The sequence below is a fragment of the Hermetia illucens genome, chromosome 6 (genome assembly GCF_905115235.1).
Source record: "Hermetia illucens chromosome 6, iHerIll2.2.curated.20191125, whole genome shotgun sequence".
NCBI lineage: Eukaryota > Metazoa > Arthropoda > Insecta > Diptera > Stratiomyidae > Hermetia > Hermetia illucens.
Window position 1 is genome coordinate 29,030,959 of NC_051854.1, and position 20,169 is coordinate 29,051,127.

A 20,169-nucleotide genomic window follows, 5' to 3' on the forward strand; every position below is an offset into this window, starting at 1 on the left:
AATGTCTTTATAAAAGAAATACACAAAATCTTTCATACATGAAGGTCCAGCTTCCGGTTTCCCGACTTGTTGTTTATTGTTGAACAAAATATTGAATTGCTATTATTATTTTCACCGCACCCTTTCTAGACCTTATGAATGCTGCTTCATTTTGCTTTATTAAAATTTTCTATATAAATTTACTTTCGTTTCACGTTTACCACACTTATTGGCTCCATTTTATCACTATATTCAAACAAACATCAATCATCAATGGAAGTTCATTTTTTGCTCTTTCACAGTTCATGAAGTCGACACTGCTATTTTTTACCGTCACTGTATATTTATTCATAGAATTCATAATGTTTAAAATAATGAGATTAGGAAGACCAGACGTTATAGTATCTGTTTTAGATTTCCTTTTGCTAGTTTTTGCAAACAAACGCAGTTTTGTCTCTAACATTTTGTATGGCAACAATTTTGGACGCTGGTAAATTTTTTAGCTGAATCAAACCAAGCAAATCATTAGCCAAATGCATGGGAGACCAGTTTGTTCAATTCCTCGTGCACGGAATGGTAGCTAGTCGAATTTAACTTTTGATCAATAATGCCATCCTTCTATTTTTCGATCCAAGCTGCCGTTATTTCCACAAGAATCAGGAATCATTACCTTGTGCATTGTGTCATTCATGATCTAGCTGACCCACAGATTAGAACAGTTCTGTACTTACTGTCATTGGAATAACAAGTGAAACATTGTTTTTCTCTTAAAAGTCAATTCCCCTGGCCATATTCATGAGAGTGTTATCTGCACAGTAGTCTAAAGTTCCATCTTCATCTCAATTGGAGTAAAATCTAAGAAACTGAATCCCAAACGAAATTTTAAAACAGGATAGCTTTGTGAACTGTAACTTCCTATAAATGCTAACGCTGTTCGATCTAGGGGTAAAACTGGATCTAGTGCGAACAGTACCGGATCAAGGAACCAGCCACATGGCATCCCGACTTATTGCAAACTGCTGTTGCCGGGTTCGGGGCGGCGCCCGACTTCGCGTCCGGGACCAAGAACGAGGGAAAGGCTTTGCGTGGATTTGGTGTTTAGGGGTAACGCTTTTCAGCGACTATGCAAAAACAAATAAGATAAAGTGTGGCTCATCCAAACTCCAGAGGGAAGCAGGTTCGTAGTTTTAAACATTGGGTCCACGCTCAAGTTCCAGCACCCAGGCTGCGAAGAAACGATTCCTGACCTTCGCATCGGAATCAGTGGCGCCGTCAGTGGACGGGATGCGAATTCTGGCGGGTTTTCCGGCGAACGACCATCAAACCATCGTGTTCGAAATAGTTGACGCTATATCTCGACGTTAACCAGTCCGGGATATTCGTCGAAACTCATAAGGCAGGCAAAGCCGCGCTGGAGGATACTCCGGGAGATGGCAGCGCTACAGTCGACACTGTCGAACGTTCAGTTATAAACCTGGCAACGATAGCTTATTATCTACAGCAGAAGGAGTGTGATTAGTTTCGCCGTTTAGCACAACGTTTAAACGACCAGCAGCTATTACGCATCAAAATAACAAGATACGTACCAGCTAAAAAGGAGACTCCGTAACTTGATAAACCAAAGCAAATCTTGTTGCTGGGCACGAGCTTGGCTACGCGGTTAAGACTGATGGGGCTGTTCCGGTTGATGACAGCAGCGTAAAAGGCGTCGAGAATTGTGGGTTAGTTCTCGGCGCATTCAACACTTACGCTGGAGTAAGCAATTTTCTTTGTCGCTGAAAGATTTCAAGGCTGAGATAGATCAGCTAAGACAAAGGAGGCCCTGAGCTGCTGGCTACATACAAATCATTCTGTCTGCTTGGTAGTGTCGGGAAAATGTTCGAAGAGCTCATGAGGAGCAGACTCGCAAATATACACTGCCGGGGAATTATTTTCAAGGTAGTTCGGTTTTAGAGCAGAGAAGTATACCGTGGATGTGTCATGGAGATTCATCGATCTGAGGCGCAAAGCCGTTGATGTCTTTCAATGCCGTAAGATTGCAGATATTGTAGGCACACTAGAAAATTCAATCATTCCACATGCCGGGATATTGAGGGTTTATCTAGAGATCGTCTCCTGCTCTGTGGAACCCTGAAGGGCCAAAAGAGAGTGAAAATCTCATCGGAGGGCCGGACCCCTCGAACACTTCTTAAGATATTCTGCTAAGACTCGACATGCTAGAAAAGCCGGAGGATCAGATGGTTGGTTGAATAAGTGGATAAGTGGATGGTTTCAACTTTGTGCTAGAAAAAACCAAAGTTTCCATTAGAAAATTGCCCTGCGTCCCATATCGGTGAGAATATTAAAGAGTCAAAACTGTTGGGTCCGTTGAGTGTCCTACATTTAGCAAGGGACGTCTTTGCATGAATGCAATGCATTCGGTTTTGTTCTATGGCGCGCAAGTTTGGGCTGAAATTCTTGGCGAAGAGGTCTATCACAATTGCCTTGTGGTAGTGCAGAGACGGGGAACTCTGAGGAGGGTGTCCGTGTGTTAGTGTTCGCCAGATTGACTTCTGTTACCCTCCTTGCGAACGAAGGGAGGTTGTTACTTGTGAAGAAGAAGTACTTACTCAGGAGGCAGAAAGATTGCGCGGGGGTTTATTAGATCTCTGGTTCAACTGAAAGGAAGTTGAGATTGATTATTTCTTTACCCAGCTTGGCATAGATGTTTGCAATGTTACTTGCACAAGATAGCGAAGGTATGATTGTTAGCACTGATGAAGGGAACATGTGGTTCCCGAAATATCGGTATTTGCAAGACCAATAAATCAACACTAGCGAATAAGAAAAAAAAGTTTTTATTATTTCAAATGAAGGTAAGATTCCCTGGCTGACATTCTGTTTTCTAATAATGTGGTGGATGACGCTGGGTCAAATACTGTGTCAAACGAAGGTAATCAATTGGTGGTCTGGCGGTTTACCGTTACAGAATTCATTACTTAGTGCGAAAAAAACACCTACCGGGTGTACTCCTAATTAATTTCCGGTTTTTGTCGATAGATGGCGTTCTATGTTTTGTGTCGCTGGTGGTCGCACATACCTGTCATTTTGTTTAGTTGTTGTCGAGTGTCTAAACTGCGTTGACGTTTCCCCAAAAAGTTCCTCCAGCAAATTTTTAATTGCGCTCAAAAATGTCGGCGTACGGATCGAATTTCGAGCATATGCGCCATGCATTGCTTTAAATGTTCAATCAAGGAAACAAAGTGTCCGAGAACCACTGTGCACTTGTGGAAGTTTATGGCGATCGTGCATTAACACTTCGAGCATGTGAAACGTGGTTTCGACAATTCAAAAATGGAAATTTCGACCTGAACGACACCGCACGCTCTGGCAAGCGAAAATCGTTTGATGACGCCGAATTGCAAGCATTATTGGCAGAAGACAACACGCAAACACAATGACAGCTTGCAGATACGTTGGGAGTTCAACAGCAAGCAATTTCGAAACGTCTGCGAGCCATAGGAAAAATTCAGAGGTGTGGAAAGTGAGTGCCGCATGAACTGACCGAGAGACAAATGGAGAATCGAAAAGTGACGTATAAAATTCTGCTTCAACGGTACAAAAGAAAGCCTTTTCTCCATAGTATTGTTACGGGCGACGAATAGTGGATTCCTTGGAGGACCCTAAACGCAACAAATCATGGGTGAGTCCAGGTGAAGCATTGACATCGACGGCACGACCAAATCGTTATGGTCGGAAGGTCATGCCATGTGTGTGGTGCGACCAGACCAGTGTGATCAACTTTGAGCTGCTGAAACCTGGTGAAACTGTCAACCCCGTTCACTACAAACAATAAATGAAAGATTTGAGCCGAGCGATTGCGGAGAACCGACCAGAATATCAAGAAAGACAGAAGAAGGTGAGTTTGCTCCACGACCATGCACCATCGCATAAGTCGAAAGCCTTTCGCGACACGCTGGGAAAACTCAAGTGGGAGGTGCTTAACCATGCGGCTTACTCACCAGACCTGGCCCCATCGAATTACCAGCTGCTTGCCTCTCTGGGCCACGCAGTTTCTGAGAAGCGCTTCGAATTTGCGGGAATGGCTCACCGAGTGGTTCACCTCCAAAGACAGTCAATTCTACTGGTGCGGTATTCACAAATTGTCAGAAAGGTGGACAAAACGTGTAGAAAGCGATGGAAAATATTTCGAATAAAATAACTATTACGGTTCCCTTGGAATTATGTGTTTTATTTACAAAAAAAAACCGGAAATTAGGAGTACACCTGGTACTCTTCCGAAAAAAACGAGAATATTAAACGAATGGGAAATAAAAGCTCGGAAATTAGAATCACTTATTCTAATTTCAGAGCTGCAAAATACTTAATATCAATATCAGACTAAAGTGTGTAGTCTGACATGCTAAATGCACATAAATTACGAACTACGTACAAATGGAACAGTTTTGAGCTCACATATACATAACAGTTGGGCTGAAAAATTCGTAGGCTAATATAGAATTTTTTGATCAAATTTGATATTATTATTCCATATAGCCTTTGAGAGCGATATAACGATTATAGCGGTCAATTTTTATAGTACCATTTGTCTTTAGGCTCAAAATAAGTCCCGCTAAGGAGAAAATGTTGCTGAGGGCCACATCTGGAAAGAGGATGGATATGGAAGCAAATCGAAGCCCAAATCATGCAATTTCGCCATCGTTTTCATTGATTATTGATGAAACAGCATTTTCTTTTTCTTGAAATGGGGCCGTTTTTCCGAGATTCTACCCTTCAAACGATTCAATAACGCTATGTAATAGTCACTGTTTATGGTTTACCACCTCTCAAAATAGTCGATGAATATTATACCATGCGCATCCCAAAATACTGATGCCATAACCTTGTCAGTCGACTGTTGCGTCCTTGCATGCTTTGGAGTTGGTTCACTACATGCAGTCCACTCTGATTACATATCGATGCATAAATTCCGATTATGGAGGATGAGCTTCAAACGCTACTCAGAATCGTCAACTCGTTGTTGTTTTTGGTCGATTGCGAGCTGCCCACTTTGAACAGAACTTTCGCATACCCAAATATTCATGCACGATATGTCCAACACTTTCCTTTGATATCTCTAGAGCTTCAGCTATCTCGATCAACTTCACTTTGCGGTCATCTAAAATTATTTTATGGATTTTTTTATGTTTCCGTCGGTAACAGGCTCTTTGGGCGCCCACTGCGTGTATCGTCTACGGTGCTCATTTCGCTCCGTCAAATCACTTCTCAACGGTTGAATTACCAGTTGCAAAGTCCAAATAATGTATATCAAACCTTGGCTTCAACACTATTTTTTGCCAAAAAGGAAGGAATATTAACACACGAAATTCGTTTTTTTACGTTTTTTAAGGGTTTGTTTGCAATGCCCAGGCATGCAGTGAGTGATATCCTTCTACGTTGAAATGCAAAAAGCGGGGTGTAATTTTATATATAATATAGTCATATAGTCATGTTCCGTATCAAATGAAAGGTCTCGATTAGCACTTTTCCAAGCCGGTCTTAGTTTTGGCATACGTTAGAAAGGCGGGGAGCGGGAGGGGTGGAAAGTGATGATTTCCTTAACGGACTCATTCTTAGAAACTACCAAACCAAAAAATCTGAAAAAAAATCACGAAGCTGCCAGTTCTATAATCGGATTCTCTGAGAACATCCCTGCGCCCGATCCTCCATGACTGACCCGTCGGTGAATATTATTAGGTCTCTAATCTGAAAAGACTCATGGCCACTTGTCGACAATTCTTCTCTTTCGGTGATTACGACAGTGTATGTCTTTTCAAAGACGAATCTGGAAACCATATGATCGGTCGGCATCAGGGCTACCGGATTTTTTTCAAGTAATTTCCAGATAGACGCATGACCGTTTGATTGGCCGCCTTTCCACGCCCCAATGGTATCGGGCCTATATGCGTCGTTGGCCGCTTTCCGTTTCACCTCCAAGTGAATTGGAGGTAAATTTAGGATAGCTTCAAGTGCCGCAGTCGGCGTAGTACTCATTGCTCCAATACTACTTTGGCAACCAAGTCTCTGAATCTGCGTTAGTAGCTTCCTGGTGTTAGCAAAGTTTAGTCTTGGCCACCAGGCGATGCATGCATACATCAAAATGGGTTTTATTATGGATGTATACATCCAGTATATCCGTTCGGTTGAAAGCCCCCAGGTCTTACCTATCGCATTCCTACAGCACCAGAGCAATCTGCAGGATTTCTGATATTGTTCCTAGATATGATACTTCCACGTTAACTTAACACACATTAACACGTTAACATACTGTGTCCGCACACTTGCCGGTGATTATTACGGCTAGGTCGTCCACAAATGCTTGCGCGAAGACTTTGTCCTCCATTAGCCACAGCAGGGTATCCATTACCAAGAGCCATAACAGTGGAGAGAGAACCCCTCCCTGTGGGCAGCCCCTTAGACATCCTGCTTCAATAGACTCGATATGTGGATTTTTCTCTACTCTAACATGTGAAGGATCCAATTGTTACATATGCGGAACATAAACGCTTGTTTCTTGCCTAAAATTTTACTGCACTTTTGTTAAACAGTATAACGTGGTAGAAGGCATACCCTTTCTATTGATCTCTCAAAAAGGGATATGTTTTCGGTAAATGTTTAGCAACGACAGATTCCGAATGTTTATATCTACAATTTTAAAATGTTATTCAATCCTGTTTTATGTTTCATAATCTTCATTAAGATTCAAGAGAAATATTTTTAAGTGTTTTAAGGTTCTTTGCTTGGGGTTTTTAACCTGAAGTTTATGGTTTCGCGTTCTAATAGTCACGACATCAAGTTCTTTCAGCTCGGCACGACACGACACCTTTTCAGCATATGTGATTTTAATTTCGTGCGTAACAAATCAATGTTTCCAAAATGTACTTCGTATATTTTGATTGTTTTTGGTAATCACGATTTGTATGTTATTATTGCATCACTAGATGCTGTTACGCCACATCACTAAAAAGTTTGTTTTCAGAATAACGATTTATGCATAAATAATGACTACGGCAAGAATGAGTTGTAGAGCTCAGAGTTTGACATGTAAAATTCATTGTGTTCACAATTAAGAAAAACACCCCAAATTTATTAAAATTGACGGTGCTCATAATTATCCAGTTGAAAATAAATTTCACAACATGAGCTAAGAAAACGATTACATCGTAGTAAGCCTGTTTTATCAAATCTATGAAATCATGGGTTATACCATTTGCTCGTATTTCATTTGCAAATCACGGAAAGACTGGGACAGCTCCAGAAATGTCAATGTTTGTGGCGCAAACATTTCTTATAAAGAGAACTTCATCTCAAAGAATATCAAGCACAAATAATGAACGTTTAATACACAGACATTGCGCTTTATCATAATTCTAAGAATAATTTTACTTTAAATTCCTCACGGGAAACCCCGCATCTTTCATTGAAGGTAATCTGAAAAAAAATCTATTAAAAAAGCGCTTTATCTGCATCATGAATGTTTCAGGCGAAAATGTGCTTAAGATTAATTTGTTTTACTTTATAATTATTTCTTACATTCCGCCAACAACTTTATCATTGTAGTTTTCCGGTTTATGTTACTTTTCAAATATGAAGTGCTTAATTCTAATTTCTGCAATATTGCTACTTCGTTATTTCCGCTGTATGTCCACAACATGTAGAAATGATTTGAGGTTATTATCACTGACAGATTTCTATGAATCGCAATCAAATAAACACCATGTAGTTCATTGAATTTACATATAAATTATTAATTACTCGGAATCTGAGTATCTTCGTGTGAAGTTTACTGCTAGATGTCAAAATAACTTACATAGAAATCTTTTTTCAGAAAATAATGTATTTTCAAGGATGCAAACTTCTTATGTATGTTTTCATCAGTTGCTAATTATTGCGGTTTGCAAACTTTAGAATATAAGATAATTTGAAAAGCTGGGAAAGAAGCGTGCTGGTAAACGTGACAGGAGTGATTGCAAGCCGGAAGTGCTTCGGGTTATCAGGAAATTAGGTTTTTTGGCAGACTTTTGCGAATCTTTGATCTCTTAAAAGAAGAGAGTGTGAAAATACTTATTTGAAGAGAACCCCTTTGAGGTATATTATTTTAGAATAAGGTTGAGACTTAGGTCTGAGGTAACCGTACAATTACATGAGGAATGCTGCGTCCTTTTCATCACATTAAGAGGGTCCTTCCCTGTGTCGGATCCGCGAAATCGTTTTTTTTTTTGGCATCAATTGTATCTAGATATAGTGTAGAAGTGGAAGTGGATTTTTGATATTTGGAGTCGCTCGAAAATTATAGTGTTAAACACGTAATAAGTCACATGCCAGATTTATGTCGATCGCCGTAATAAACCGCGTATTTATCGGTCCGAATGACGTTCGAATGACTTCGCTAAAAGGACAAGAATTGAAGCCAAGGCTGTACATGTGTTTCTTGAAAAAACCCAAGGTTTATGAACTAGGTATAGCAGATTAATGATCAGTTAAGATTTTATGGCTAAAAATCACATTCTACTCTTTAAATGCGTTTTTCTCGAAACTGCATATTGACAATTTGCTGCCACCACAGTCCAAAAATTATCCAACGAAATTCTTCGAAATTTGCACGACTTATTCAGAAAATATTTCTACGGTCCGCAAACTAGGATAATTGCTTTTAATATTTTTTAATAATCCTAGTTTGCGGACTGCAGTTAAGTGTGCACGTTAAAATGCCGTTTACTTTTTTCTTTAAGATGATCACAGCGCCATCTATCGTGGCAGCAGAAAAACACCTTTTTTTTGGAGATGGGCGTATAAATTGCTCTGTATTTCAATAATGAATTATGCTATTGGGCTGGAAAAATTACTACGCACGCTCAAGATATTAATAAATATATGGTGAAAAATCGTATTTGGATCTTTATCCAGTTCTTCACAAAAAAATTCTAAAAAAAGCAAAAAAAAACGGTTTTACAGGGAGTCATCCCCTTAACTGCAAATAGCTAGTTTATCGTTATGAATCGTACTTGGTTACCCTAAGTTAAGGTTAAATAAAAATTCTGTTCTACCCTCCTCATGTTCGATCACGTGGAAACGATTCACTCCATACCAACTAGTTTTATAGGGTATTTCCGTTTAGTGCTGCTAATTGGAATGATAAGCTCTAAGAGCAGTCTTACCGCGAACATCTTTCTGTTTTGCCAATAGAATAGCGTATACCTCTATCTGATCATCTGGTCAACGGGAATCAGCACTACTCGATATTTCGTAAAGAAATTTGAAATTGAAGAATGACCAGAGAATATGGTCGTCTTTTTTTCGCTAGACTTTCTTCCGGAGATTCCCTTGGACACTCCTTAGCTCGGCTTGCCTTGACCAACGGATGGGATTTCCATTATTATTAATACAAAAAAGTTTTTGTAGATTTACTGCAGTCAATAACGCTCTTACCAACGATGAAAATTTTTAAACTGCCTCTTTTGATGACCTCACAAACTACATCTCTTAACAAAAATTTCATATCATTTACTACGCTTTTAGCCAGGAGAAAGCCCCCGCATTTGCCAATCTCTCTGTAGAATTATTTTATGCAATTCCTGCTTTATTGGCAACTTTTCTATATCCTCTCACCTTGAAATTTTAGATAAATGGAAGCTTGGCATCATGTACATTTACAATCACAAACAACCCTGTTATTAAGTATACCCATTTACAATTGCCATTTACCCCTTGGTGAAGTATGGGGCATCAATCACACTGTGCACTTCAACTCCCCCACGATTTCCTGAGTCGCTTGCACTGCTTCGCTAATACTCTGCGCCAAGTGCCCTTGGGCGATCTACCTGTCGGTCATCTTGGGATAGTGAATTGCACTGCATGGCACAGCCAGCAATTGCCGTCCCTGCTTAAGGTGTGACCTATCCACTTCGGCCTTCCAATCACAGTGCCTATACGTATCGGGCCAGCGTACTCCAGGTATTGACAAGGCTTGGAGTTTTTGAGTGTCAGTGGTGGTTACTTTCTTTGTAATACTCCCATATAGGAACAAAGAAAGAACACTAACACAGAACAGTCCCAACTTGATTATAGTGCATTTCTAGATTGGATGGACAGCGAAAGCGGATCTAGCGCTGTTTTTGCGCCGGACAACATTCAGTTCGGTGCTACGGTCAGCCCAAACCACGCTTCCTATATATAAAAATTGATCTACGGCTTCGATGCTCTGCCCATTAATGCAGATAGAGAGTGTGTGATGGCCCGTCAGACTGAGAACCTTGGTTTTGTTGGTGTTTATCTTTAGTTCAGCTCTACTTACCTCTCCTTCAAAATCCAGAGCCAATTGGAATTTCATGACTCGGTGAGAGAGCAAACAGATGTCATCAGCGTAGTCGAGATGTTTGAGGAAAGTTGTCATAGTCCATCGAGTTTCTCCACTTCTTCCAAACAAGGCATGATGAAGAACGTCACCGAGAACAAGAAGAAGTATATTAAGAAAAGAACTAGGTTTTTTTCTCTTATTCTGTAAATTACCTAGGTATTAGCACTGAGGAGGTACGTGGTCCCCGAAACAATTGTATGCTAAAGGAAAATAAACAATTTACAGAATAAGGGGAACAACATAGTTCTTTTCTTAATATATAATCACTGTAAAAAATAAAAACAAGGTCATAAATTTCAACTTAAGAAGAAATAATACCGGTGACACGATGCAACCCTGTCGGACTCCGTTTAGACCTCAAAATCCCTTGAGATTTTACCTCCGTGTATCAAGTGACATTTTGCACTATCATATGTCGCTCCAGATAAACTCTCTGTTCACGCTATCGAAAGCTTTCTTGAAATCTAAACTCCGCGCACTGTTCCAAAATGGGCGTGAATTGAAGCAGGTTTTATATGTGTTTTTTTGAAGAAACCGAAGGTTTATGGGTTAGGTATAAAAGAGTAATGGTCAGTTAAGATTTTATGGTTAATAATCACCAAAATTTACGATAAAAAGCTTAACAAGTTTCCAAAAATTTACCTTTCGATATGTTTTAATAATCCTGGGAGTGCTTTTTTGGGGATGGCTTCATCGGAAATCAGAATTTCAAGAAATTTTCGTTCGTATATCGTATTAACTAGTCGCTGAACGGATTTGTCAAAATGCAAACTTTTGAAAAAATGGCGGCGATTTTATCAAAATGTTTACTTTTTTGAGGTATTCAATTTCTGATTTTAAATTTTAAAAGAATTAAAACCGTTCGTTCAGAGTTTGGCTATTATTATAATTAACAAGTGGCATTGATTGGATTAGTAGTTTTTTAATAATCGTGTCCATCGAGAAAGTACTTAAAAAACACGATTCTGATATAATCCCGTTTAAAGTTTCAAGTTCATGTTGTCCATATTTCAAATGAACTTTACTTACACTGATTCGTCAATTCTAGGGTCATAAAATATTCCTTCTACAAACTCGAAAACATTGATCGTATATACGGCGATGGCGGTTCGAAAGTCTATGCACAACTACGTTGGAGTAGCGTGGAAATGTGCTATAAATAGCTGTAACTTCGGACCTAATGCCCCGATCAATATTCTTGAGATAATTTACTTAAAGAATATGCAATAGCTTTTTTTTATTATTTCGTATTAAAATGTTACCACTCCTTTTTTAAACAGAAAGATGTTCCAGTAATAGCATTTAAAAACAAAATAAAAATAACTTCTACTTTTGTGTCAGAAAAGTCAAACAAACTGTTAACAGTAAGAAAAATCGGCGCTCAAAAAAGAGCAGTCAAAATATATTTTGGCAAACACTTCAATTTTATTAGATTCAAATGAGAAAAAAACATTAAATTATGGTTAATGTTTATAGTTATAGTTCCTTTGCACGATCGTTATGTTTAATTGTCCTTATAGCGATTGTTTATTGAGTTGGCATCGCTCTGTAGGAATGAATGTCCCCAAACCATTTTTTTTGTTTGCTTTTTTGCTGGTATATTTCCGATCATTATTTTACTAGAAGACCATTTGATTGGCATTTCCACGCTGGCATAATTTCTCTCAATCCCAGGCAAGCAGACTAAGCAGTAATTGTCACACCCAGTTAATTTTTTAGCTGGGCTGTCGTCAAAAAAGGGTTCCTCTCGCTACAACGGACTAGCGTTCTTAATGATAACAGCGACATTCCTCTTTTAGTACCGCGAGTTTCCAGCTTGCATTCATTCATTTCAACTGAACACTGCAGAAGATTTTGAATTTCCTTATATTTTTGTCTTTCTTTGTTAATTTTGTTTCCCACGTTTCATTATTGTAAAAATAACAATATTTTTTAGTTCAAAATCAATCACGTTGGATAAATTGTTTAGAGTTGTGTGACTGAACATAAATTACGTACAGTTTGGATAAACTCAAAGGCTTAGTAACAAAAATATTACAATTAAACTCGTCACGTCCCCTTAAGAAATTTGCATCAACTCGGAAATAGCAATATCTAAAGTGAAACCACGAGGACGACAGTATTAAGGGGTTATATTTGTTGGCAGCCCTCAAAAATAAAGAGTTTTTTAAAGATTTTGATGTGATTAATTTTTTTAAATTATAATCCCAGTACACCAATCGATTAAGCAACTCTTCAGAAGTAGACAAATTTTTATTATTGACAATTTCTTTCAAAATGGCGACAAAAGGACCGTTCCAACGATGCAAGATTTTTTGAAGGTCCTGCGCGGCGAGAAAAAGAACTGCCTTGGATCACCATTTGGAAGCATACAATTGTTGCATAAACGGCCGAAGTTTAGCTAGTGAAGTACATATGATTTTAATTTTAGATTTTTTTTTTTTTTGCAGAATGACAAGACTTAGGAAATATATTCGCATTTTTGACGAACAAATTTTTTTATTGAAAAAAATTCTCTGAATCGATTGTTAAAATTCTTTGCACTTCACTAGACAATTAAATGGGGAAGTTACATTTAAATTTTGAAATCAATCGATTGGAGTTCTTCTGTACGCTAATTTCGAGAAACATACGTTTGGAGTTTAAAAGCACTTTTCGAAATTAAAATAATATGGTCCATACATATTTTTTCAACATCACTCTGCTTCCCAGAAACATACAATTGCCCCTCTATAGCAGTACCTTGCTCCAACTCTCATATAGTTGAAGGAATGCTGCCTCAAATCTCTTTTCCACATTGGAAAGTGAGTGCTTAGCGGCTTGAATTCGACTTTCTTTTTAGAAGTGGCTCTGGAAGATTTAATTTTACGCATATTTCTAAGTTGTTTTCATAGAATAACGTTATTGTATAAGAATGTTTTAGCATATTTTAAGTGAATAAAAAAAATGCAGAGAATAATTTTCCCCTTAATAATAATAATAATCGTTGGCGCGACAATCCAATTGGATCAGAGCCTGGAAGTTTGTTAACGCATTTTATCCAAGACCCTAACGGTATATTGTAGGATTGCAGTACCCTGTAGGGGCCAATGTGGTCCGCATTACGCGCTCGGCCGTGATTTGACTCAGATACCCATTCACAGCTGAGTCGACTGGTATCCGACGCTAAGTTAGGATATAAATCCCACTTCCACCAGTGAGATTTGAACCGCGACCTTCCGTCTTTCAGACAGCCCTAAATGGAGGTGTCCAATGAAAAAGCCTAATCCGATTCCAAAAAATGCCGTTTGGGAAAAGGCGAAAACAATTTGAAAAATACTTAGTTGTCCTAATGCCGGAGTTACTGTATTCAGGAAACTAAATATTAGTTTCTTAGTGCTTCTATAAAATGACTTTGACTCGAGATTTTATCAACCAGTCGTGCCTTCTCCAAATTTTTGAAGATAGGTGATACCAACGAACCAAATAAAAAAAAAATTCAGCCTAAATGTGAATCGGGATCTAGCAAATGAAGAGAATTCAGCATTCTGCTTTGCTGAACAATTTGCGAGGCACGGCGTTTTTCGTAATACTTGTCACTTTAAGGGGTTATATCAGTTCCCAAAAAAAAGTTTTTTCAAGTTCTTTAGTGAGCACATTTTTAACTCAAGCAACTCTTCAGGAGTAAGAAAAAAATTTATTATTGATATTTTTAACAAAATGGCGGTTATAGGAGCGTTCAATCCAAACAAGATTTTTTGGAAGACCTCCGTGACGAGCAGTAGAAGTCTCTTAGATCACCTTATAGAAAGATAATAAAACTCTTTTCATAAACCGCACAAGTGTAGCTAGTGAAGTACACACGATTATGATTGTAGAATTTTTTTTTTTGCAAAATGGTGGGGTTTGGAAGACACTATAACTTTTCGAAATCATAGTAATATGGTTCATAATTTCACAATCATATTTTGCTTTTATAGGTTTCTGGGTGCTGTAGTGTTGCGCCTAGTCTCTTTTCCACATTAAAAAGTGAGTGTTTTGTGGCTTAAATGCGGGTTTCTTCTAAGGTGTTACTCCAAAGAAATTGATTTCAAAAATGTATCTAAATTGTCTTTATACAAAATCGCTATTGATTATGAATCTAATGATATTTGAGCGTATTTTCAGCCAATTAAAAAGTGAAAAACAAAATTCCAAACAGATATAACCCCTTAAATAATAAAGTTTCTCATGATTCGATTTGCTACACTATTTTGATACAATCAGTTACAATTGTTTTGAATTAAAATGCGGCAAGGTCTATTTTTATAAACAAATAGAAATATCTTCATAATAGTTCCATTCTTCGTGGTTTTTTGTTCCAATGAATATTTCCCTAACCTAACATAGCTTTCTAGAATCCAAACAAATGGAAACATCATTAAACAACAAGTTCTTCCAAATTCTTGGAAATCAACAATTTTGATCATCTACTTCCAACAGTTTTAAGAGGAAACTCACAGCTAAAGAGAAGAAATGGTCGAACGGGCGGTCATTTCATAAAGCTTACAGACAGCCAGGTACGACAGCATACAGACTACGAATAAGATAAACTCAATACGTAACACTGTTGGATTTGTTGAACTATTTGTTTGCATATAAAATTTCCAAGAATACATATTTTTTCTTATGAATTTCGATTGATTACCTTTTTGATTGAATAGCACTCACAAATTAAACTAAGATATCTATAGTCAAAGCGATAGTCAGAAAGAATTAGAAGGTTGGTGCGAGGTTTATAACGCTAAAAAGGAAAACCCATAAAGAACAGAACGGCTTAAAAAGCAATTAATTTTTCTGGAAATCCGGTTCAAATTTCGATTATTCAGTAGTTGACGTTAATATTGAGGAGGAATTGAAGATAGTTATTAATTATATGGTGGAATTAGTAATAAGCGAGGGTAGAAAATTTCCTAGAAACAATTTATTGTAAAATGTATGTTTGATCAAGATATAGGATATTACATTTATACCCCTTTAGTTTTATGGTCAGATTGTTATGACGTTATTTTTTATTACAAAATGAACAGATAATATGACAAGAACACATATATAGTGGCCCAAGAGCAGCGAGATTGTGTTGATTGCAGAAGGGAGTGTAATATAGATTCGTAACTTTGAATTTTTTATTCACTGTCTGTAATACGAAATATGCCAGAATTGAAGTAGAAATAATTCCCCGGAGGTTTGCAGTCTCCATAAAAATTCAAAAATCTGTACGTTTACTAATAGCCCTTGAAAGTTGCATATCTGGAAGTTCCAGTATCTATAAGTCGCTATTCCTATGCGCTATATTCAGTTGAGTACAGCAGTCAGAAGGAGAGCCAAAAGAAAGAAAAGTGAAATAAAAAATGACAAAGGAACTAGATTCTGGCTTGGTGTAAACATTAGAAGGCTTTGCTCGTTTTATACCACAGTTACACAGTGACACAAAGGTGGGAAGGTGGGTAGAATTCCCCCTAAGGAGCAACTCCGCCAAAGACAACGCCCCAGACAGGACAACGTAAAAAATCGAAAACCTGTTCATAGTTGACCGAAAACTAACCATAAGACATTTCGCTCAAGGTTGTCACCAACGAACCTTATATGAAGAAAGTATCCGTTCATTATTTAAGTGTAATATCTTATTAAGGTTCTGCAGGATCGTTTGGTTGGCGACATGGAACATTGAAGCGTTAATACTGTCATTGTCTTTCAACCGGACACTGATCGACAGCGGGCAGCAATATCGACCACCAAATGGCCCCAGGAGTGCGGAACAAAAACAACCCAATCCCACTGAACACCTCTGGACTGTTTTAATCGGATAAATGTACAGTATGCATGAAGCCTAGTTTGACTAGGAGAATCCAGATCGTACTAGATACAAAATATTAGCTTCAGTTTTTCCACATATTCGTGTAAACTCACAAAATTGATCACGTTGGAGTATTACATAATTATTTACTTTTTTTTGTACTGAAGAACTTTAATTAAATTATTTTCCTGGTTTTGTGTGAAACAAAACCTGACTGTCTGTCCGTCTGTCTTTTTTTTTCATCGTTGGGAGTTAGAAAGGTTCAAAACCTACTGCTGGCTCCTGCCATGCAGTTATGTGAGACTCCTACTCGGTAAAACCACCTCCTTCTTCCACTCACTCCACGGAACTGCTATAAGCATTGCATCGCGGGGCTGGATCAGTTCTTAACTGCGGCTCATTATTGTTCGCTCCCTTTCTTGCTTTCTTCATGCCTTAGCTGTTGATGAATCATTTTCAGCTCAATTATCACTTAATTCCAAGCCTCCGTTGATTCCAACATAAACTCCACTATATTTTATAGCCTAGTTCTTTGTGATGTAAACAACACGCTCCACATTCTCAGCCACGTTACCACATCTTGGGCAACATGGTAACTCGTCGTGTCCAAATCGAAGTATTATAGATAAGCCCGATAACTTCCATGTCCACTTAAAAATTATGTTAGCTCGTAGCTTAGTTCCCCGTGGCTCCTTTCAATCCATCTTCGAATGTGTGGAATGATACGCTTCTCCTGATGTTGTTCGATAAGCACTGCATGCCCGGAGTGCACTTTGTCGATACGCCATTCCCAGTTTTCCGCAATTTGATTTGTTTTCCAGAACGGTTGGCCAAACTGGAGCTGCGTAGAGTAGCACGGAACTAACTACCCTTGAAATAAGACGACGTCGACTTTGTCTTGGTCCACCAATGTTCGGTAGTATACTCGAGATCGTTACAGCGATGGAAGACGCTTTAGTTGCAGCACACTCAATGTGTTTTTTAAAGTTGAGTCTTTTGTCAATCATTACTCCCAAATATTTAAGCGACTCTTGAGAGTAAATTATTTGTTCTCCAACTTTAATTTTCACGGTCGTGTCTTTCCTTCTTTTGCTAATTGGCACTAGTTCCGTTTTATGTTCAGCAAGTGATGGACCGGACTTTTTCCCATATCGCTTCATTTGCGTACATTTCGATCTCGTCTAAGCGTTTTGCAACTACTGTTACCCAATGGTTGTCACGCGATTAGGAAGGTGTAGCGTCAGCACTTCATTGTACATAATTAACCACAGTAAGGGACCTAAGACAGAACCCTATGGTACGCCGCACGTCATTATGAATAATTTCTGTCCATCGTCCAAGTCGCAATATAATTTTCTTCCAAGAAGAAATGCAACAGCGATACGTACAATTTACTTCGGAGACTGTAGTTTGGTTAGAGTCTCTACGATTGTCGTCCACTTTGCAGTGTTGAATGCATTTTTTACATCGAGTGTCACCACTGCGCAGCATTTGTCATCTTGTATTGCAGCGCAAGCCAGGCCAGGCCACCATGTTGATTGCGTCGATGGTTGATCTCCCCGTACGAAACCCGAATTGCTTGTCGGATAGGCCTCCTTCCTTTTCCACAACAGCGAGCAGCCTGTTGTATAGTATTCGTTCAAATAGTTTACCAATCGTATTGACCAAACATGTTTACCTGGCCTCGGAATAAATATCATAAACATCATTTTTGAAACTGATTACACATTTTATATCGGGTGAAACGTAAGTAAGTGAGGGCTCAAAATATGACCCTCAAAAAGTGCAATAGGTCTCGTTCTCAGAACCTATCCAATCGAAAAATCTGAAAAAATGCACAGTGGTGCATTCCTATGAAATCTAAGCCTCAAAATATATCAGGTATCGATCACCTGATATCAAATATGGGATCAGTTTCGAAAAGTGCTAATTGAGCTCTTTCATTTGATACATCACATGGCCACATTCTGTGAAAAAAAAATGTTGTACTCTCTATTCACATGTATGGGGAGTCCTCCTTAAGCTTAACACAAAATGGCGTCACTTGCTGTATGTAAAGGGAACAACAGACGACATGCTTTCACCAAGTTTCGTGGCAATCGTTCCTGCCGTTTCCGAATACATCGGGTATGACAGACAGCCGTCGACTCGATTCAAATAAGGTTTTGTTTCACACAAAACCTTAAGAAGTCATTTTGAGAAAAACGCGTTTTAAAAAAAAAATGCTGACATGACATTTCTCAAATAGAAATACACTCGTGGAAGGGGATGACGCCAATTTATAAATATGCTATTTTCATTGCACTAGAAGATTACGAAAGGACATAAAGGATTACCTCCTGCCATTGACTTGCTGGACTTAAAGTCGGTTAAATTTTACATAAAGTATTGTCACTCAATTCAATTACTAATTGCAACTTACGAAGACAATAATCGAACCTCATTATATTCCCACAAGTATCCGGAAACTCTTGGCTGCTTCGATTTCACAAACCGGAACTTATGTGAATGATCTATGATCAAATTTTACAACTAAATATTCGTTCAATGTGGGAGTATTTACTGATTATCTGCAGTTTCAATTTCGATTGCCGTCATTTATAATTCCAAAGTGACATGTCACAACCAAAACCAAATAAACTTAAATAACATCAACACAATATGAGTAATCAGTACGGAAAGTTTAATGGAAACACCACCATCAGCGGTATTAATATAACGAATGCAAAATGCATCTAATTAGTATTAACATACTATACAGAGTATAGCGATAATCATTTTGAACTGCTTCACAATATCCTACTAAACAAACATTTTTCATCACTTATAGTCGAAGCATTCGTGAAATTAATATTGGATGCCAAGGTCATCCGTGTAATCATTCAAAATATGTCTAAAACTGAAAACCATGAACATTTTGTCACTTAAAACATTACAAAATTCTTCATACCGGTGGGGTTCAATTTTCCACCACTGCTTTACCGAAATTTCATGCTTAAAGATATCCGTAATGTGTTTTGTTCTACGCGATGCCAGGGATGGAATGCTTGGTATCTCATAATTCTGAGACATAAAACATTTTTTTGAACTCCCTTCTAAACCTCAAATCGAATATGATATATTAAAATGTGAACATGAATTTTTGAAGGTTTAGCAAGGAGTAGAAAAGTAACATTGTTCATTGAAGAGATTTTAGTTGTTTTCCTCTCAAAAATTACTACTACTTTATCATATTTGCAGCTAGAATGACCCACAACTATTCTGACTTTCATTTAAAGTGGCTAAATTTTCCAATGGAGATATTTTAAACCCCTTAACCTACTCTGAAGTAACGTATGAGTAAGTGATCAAAGGCCAGAGGCCCCGAATTGCAAAATTTGTTTATACTATTGACACTATTGCGGTAAACTGCCAACTTTCTAGGTAATATTTAAATATGGATTTCCATTGAAAAATGAGATACAACAGTATGAATTATTTCATTGGATGTAACGTTTTCACATGATCCACTCTACGGACATGTACACGACAGAGTATGTAGCTTATCGTATGCATTATGCGCCAGCAACTTATATGAAGTCGATATGAGGCATCTTTCGGTTTTTTTCTGTTTCAAAGAGAAACAAATTATTTAAAACAGTTCATGTCTTTACCAATAAATTGCGGTACAACATACTGTCACAAAGTAAACATAAAATATTCCAATGGTTGCCATTTTACCATGTTTTAATGCGCATAAATAATGAGTTAGTTCTGTATATTTTGTAAATGCGCTAGAGTTGCCGATAACACTTAAGGTGGCTCAGCCTTTGTGATTATTTCGTCTCCTACATAAAATTGTGATTGAAGCTGATATGATCAGAAGATAATATGAAAGAAGAAGCATGCATTTTCTATTCGTATATGGAAAGTAAATTATCTATTTGATTATTTGGGTATTTCCAAAACTTCGGTACTGAATGCATACAAAATACTAAAC

The 20,169-nt window shown here is 38.0% G+C and overlaps 2 protein-coding genes across 2 annotated transcripts in view; one reads left to right on the forward strand and one right to left on the reverse strand.

The window, feature by feature from the left end:
• Positions 1-20,169, forward strand: part of LOC119659114 (cytokine receptor-like) — a 62,503-nt gene that overhangs the window by 10,544 nt on the left and 31,790 nt on the right. The window lies entirely within an intron of this gene.
• LOC119659058 lies at positions 6,658-19,905 on the reverse strand. Its single transcript, XM_038066967.1, has 5 exons — positions 19,867-19,905; positions 11,018-11,121; positions 10,528-10,575; positions 10,313-10,430; positions 6,658-6,663 (listed from the first exon to the last, which is right to left on the reverse strand). Exons 1-5 carry the CDS (start codon positions 19,903-19,905, stop codon positions 6,658-6,660), a joined length of 315 nt encoding a protein of 104 aa, XP_037922895.1.

What these genes read in the sequence shown, in the direction of transcription:
- LOC119659058 (XM_038066967.1), bottom strand. Translation starts at nt 19,905, where the DNA reads ATGGCAACCATTGGAATATTTTATGTTTACTTTGTGACA. An exon ending in TTTATGTTTACTTTGTGACA is followed by an intron (nt 11,122 to 19,866) that starts GTATGTTGTACC and finishes AAATCCGTTCAG; the next exon opens with CGACTAGTTAATACGATATA. An exon ending in TTATTAAAACATATCGAAAG is followed by an intron (nt 10,576 to 11,017) that starts GTAAATTTTTGG and finishes ATTTTCCTTTAG; the next exon opens with CATACAATTGTTTCGGGGAC.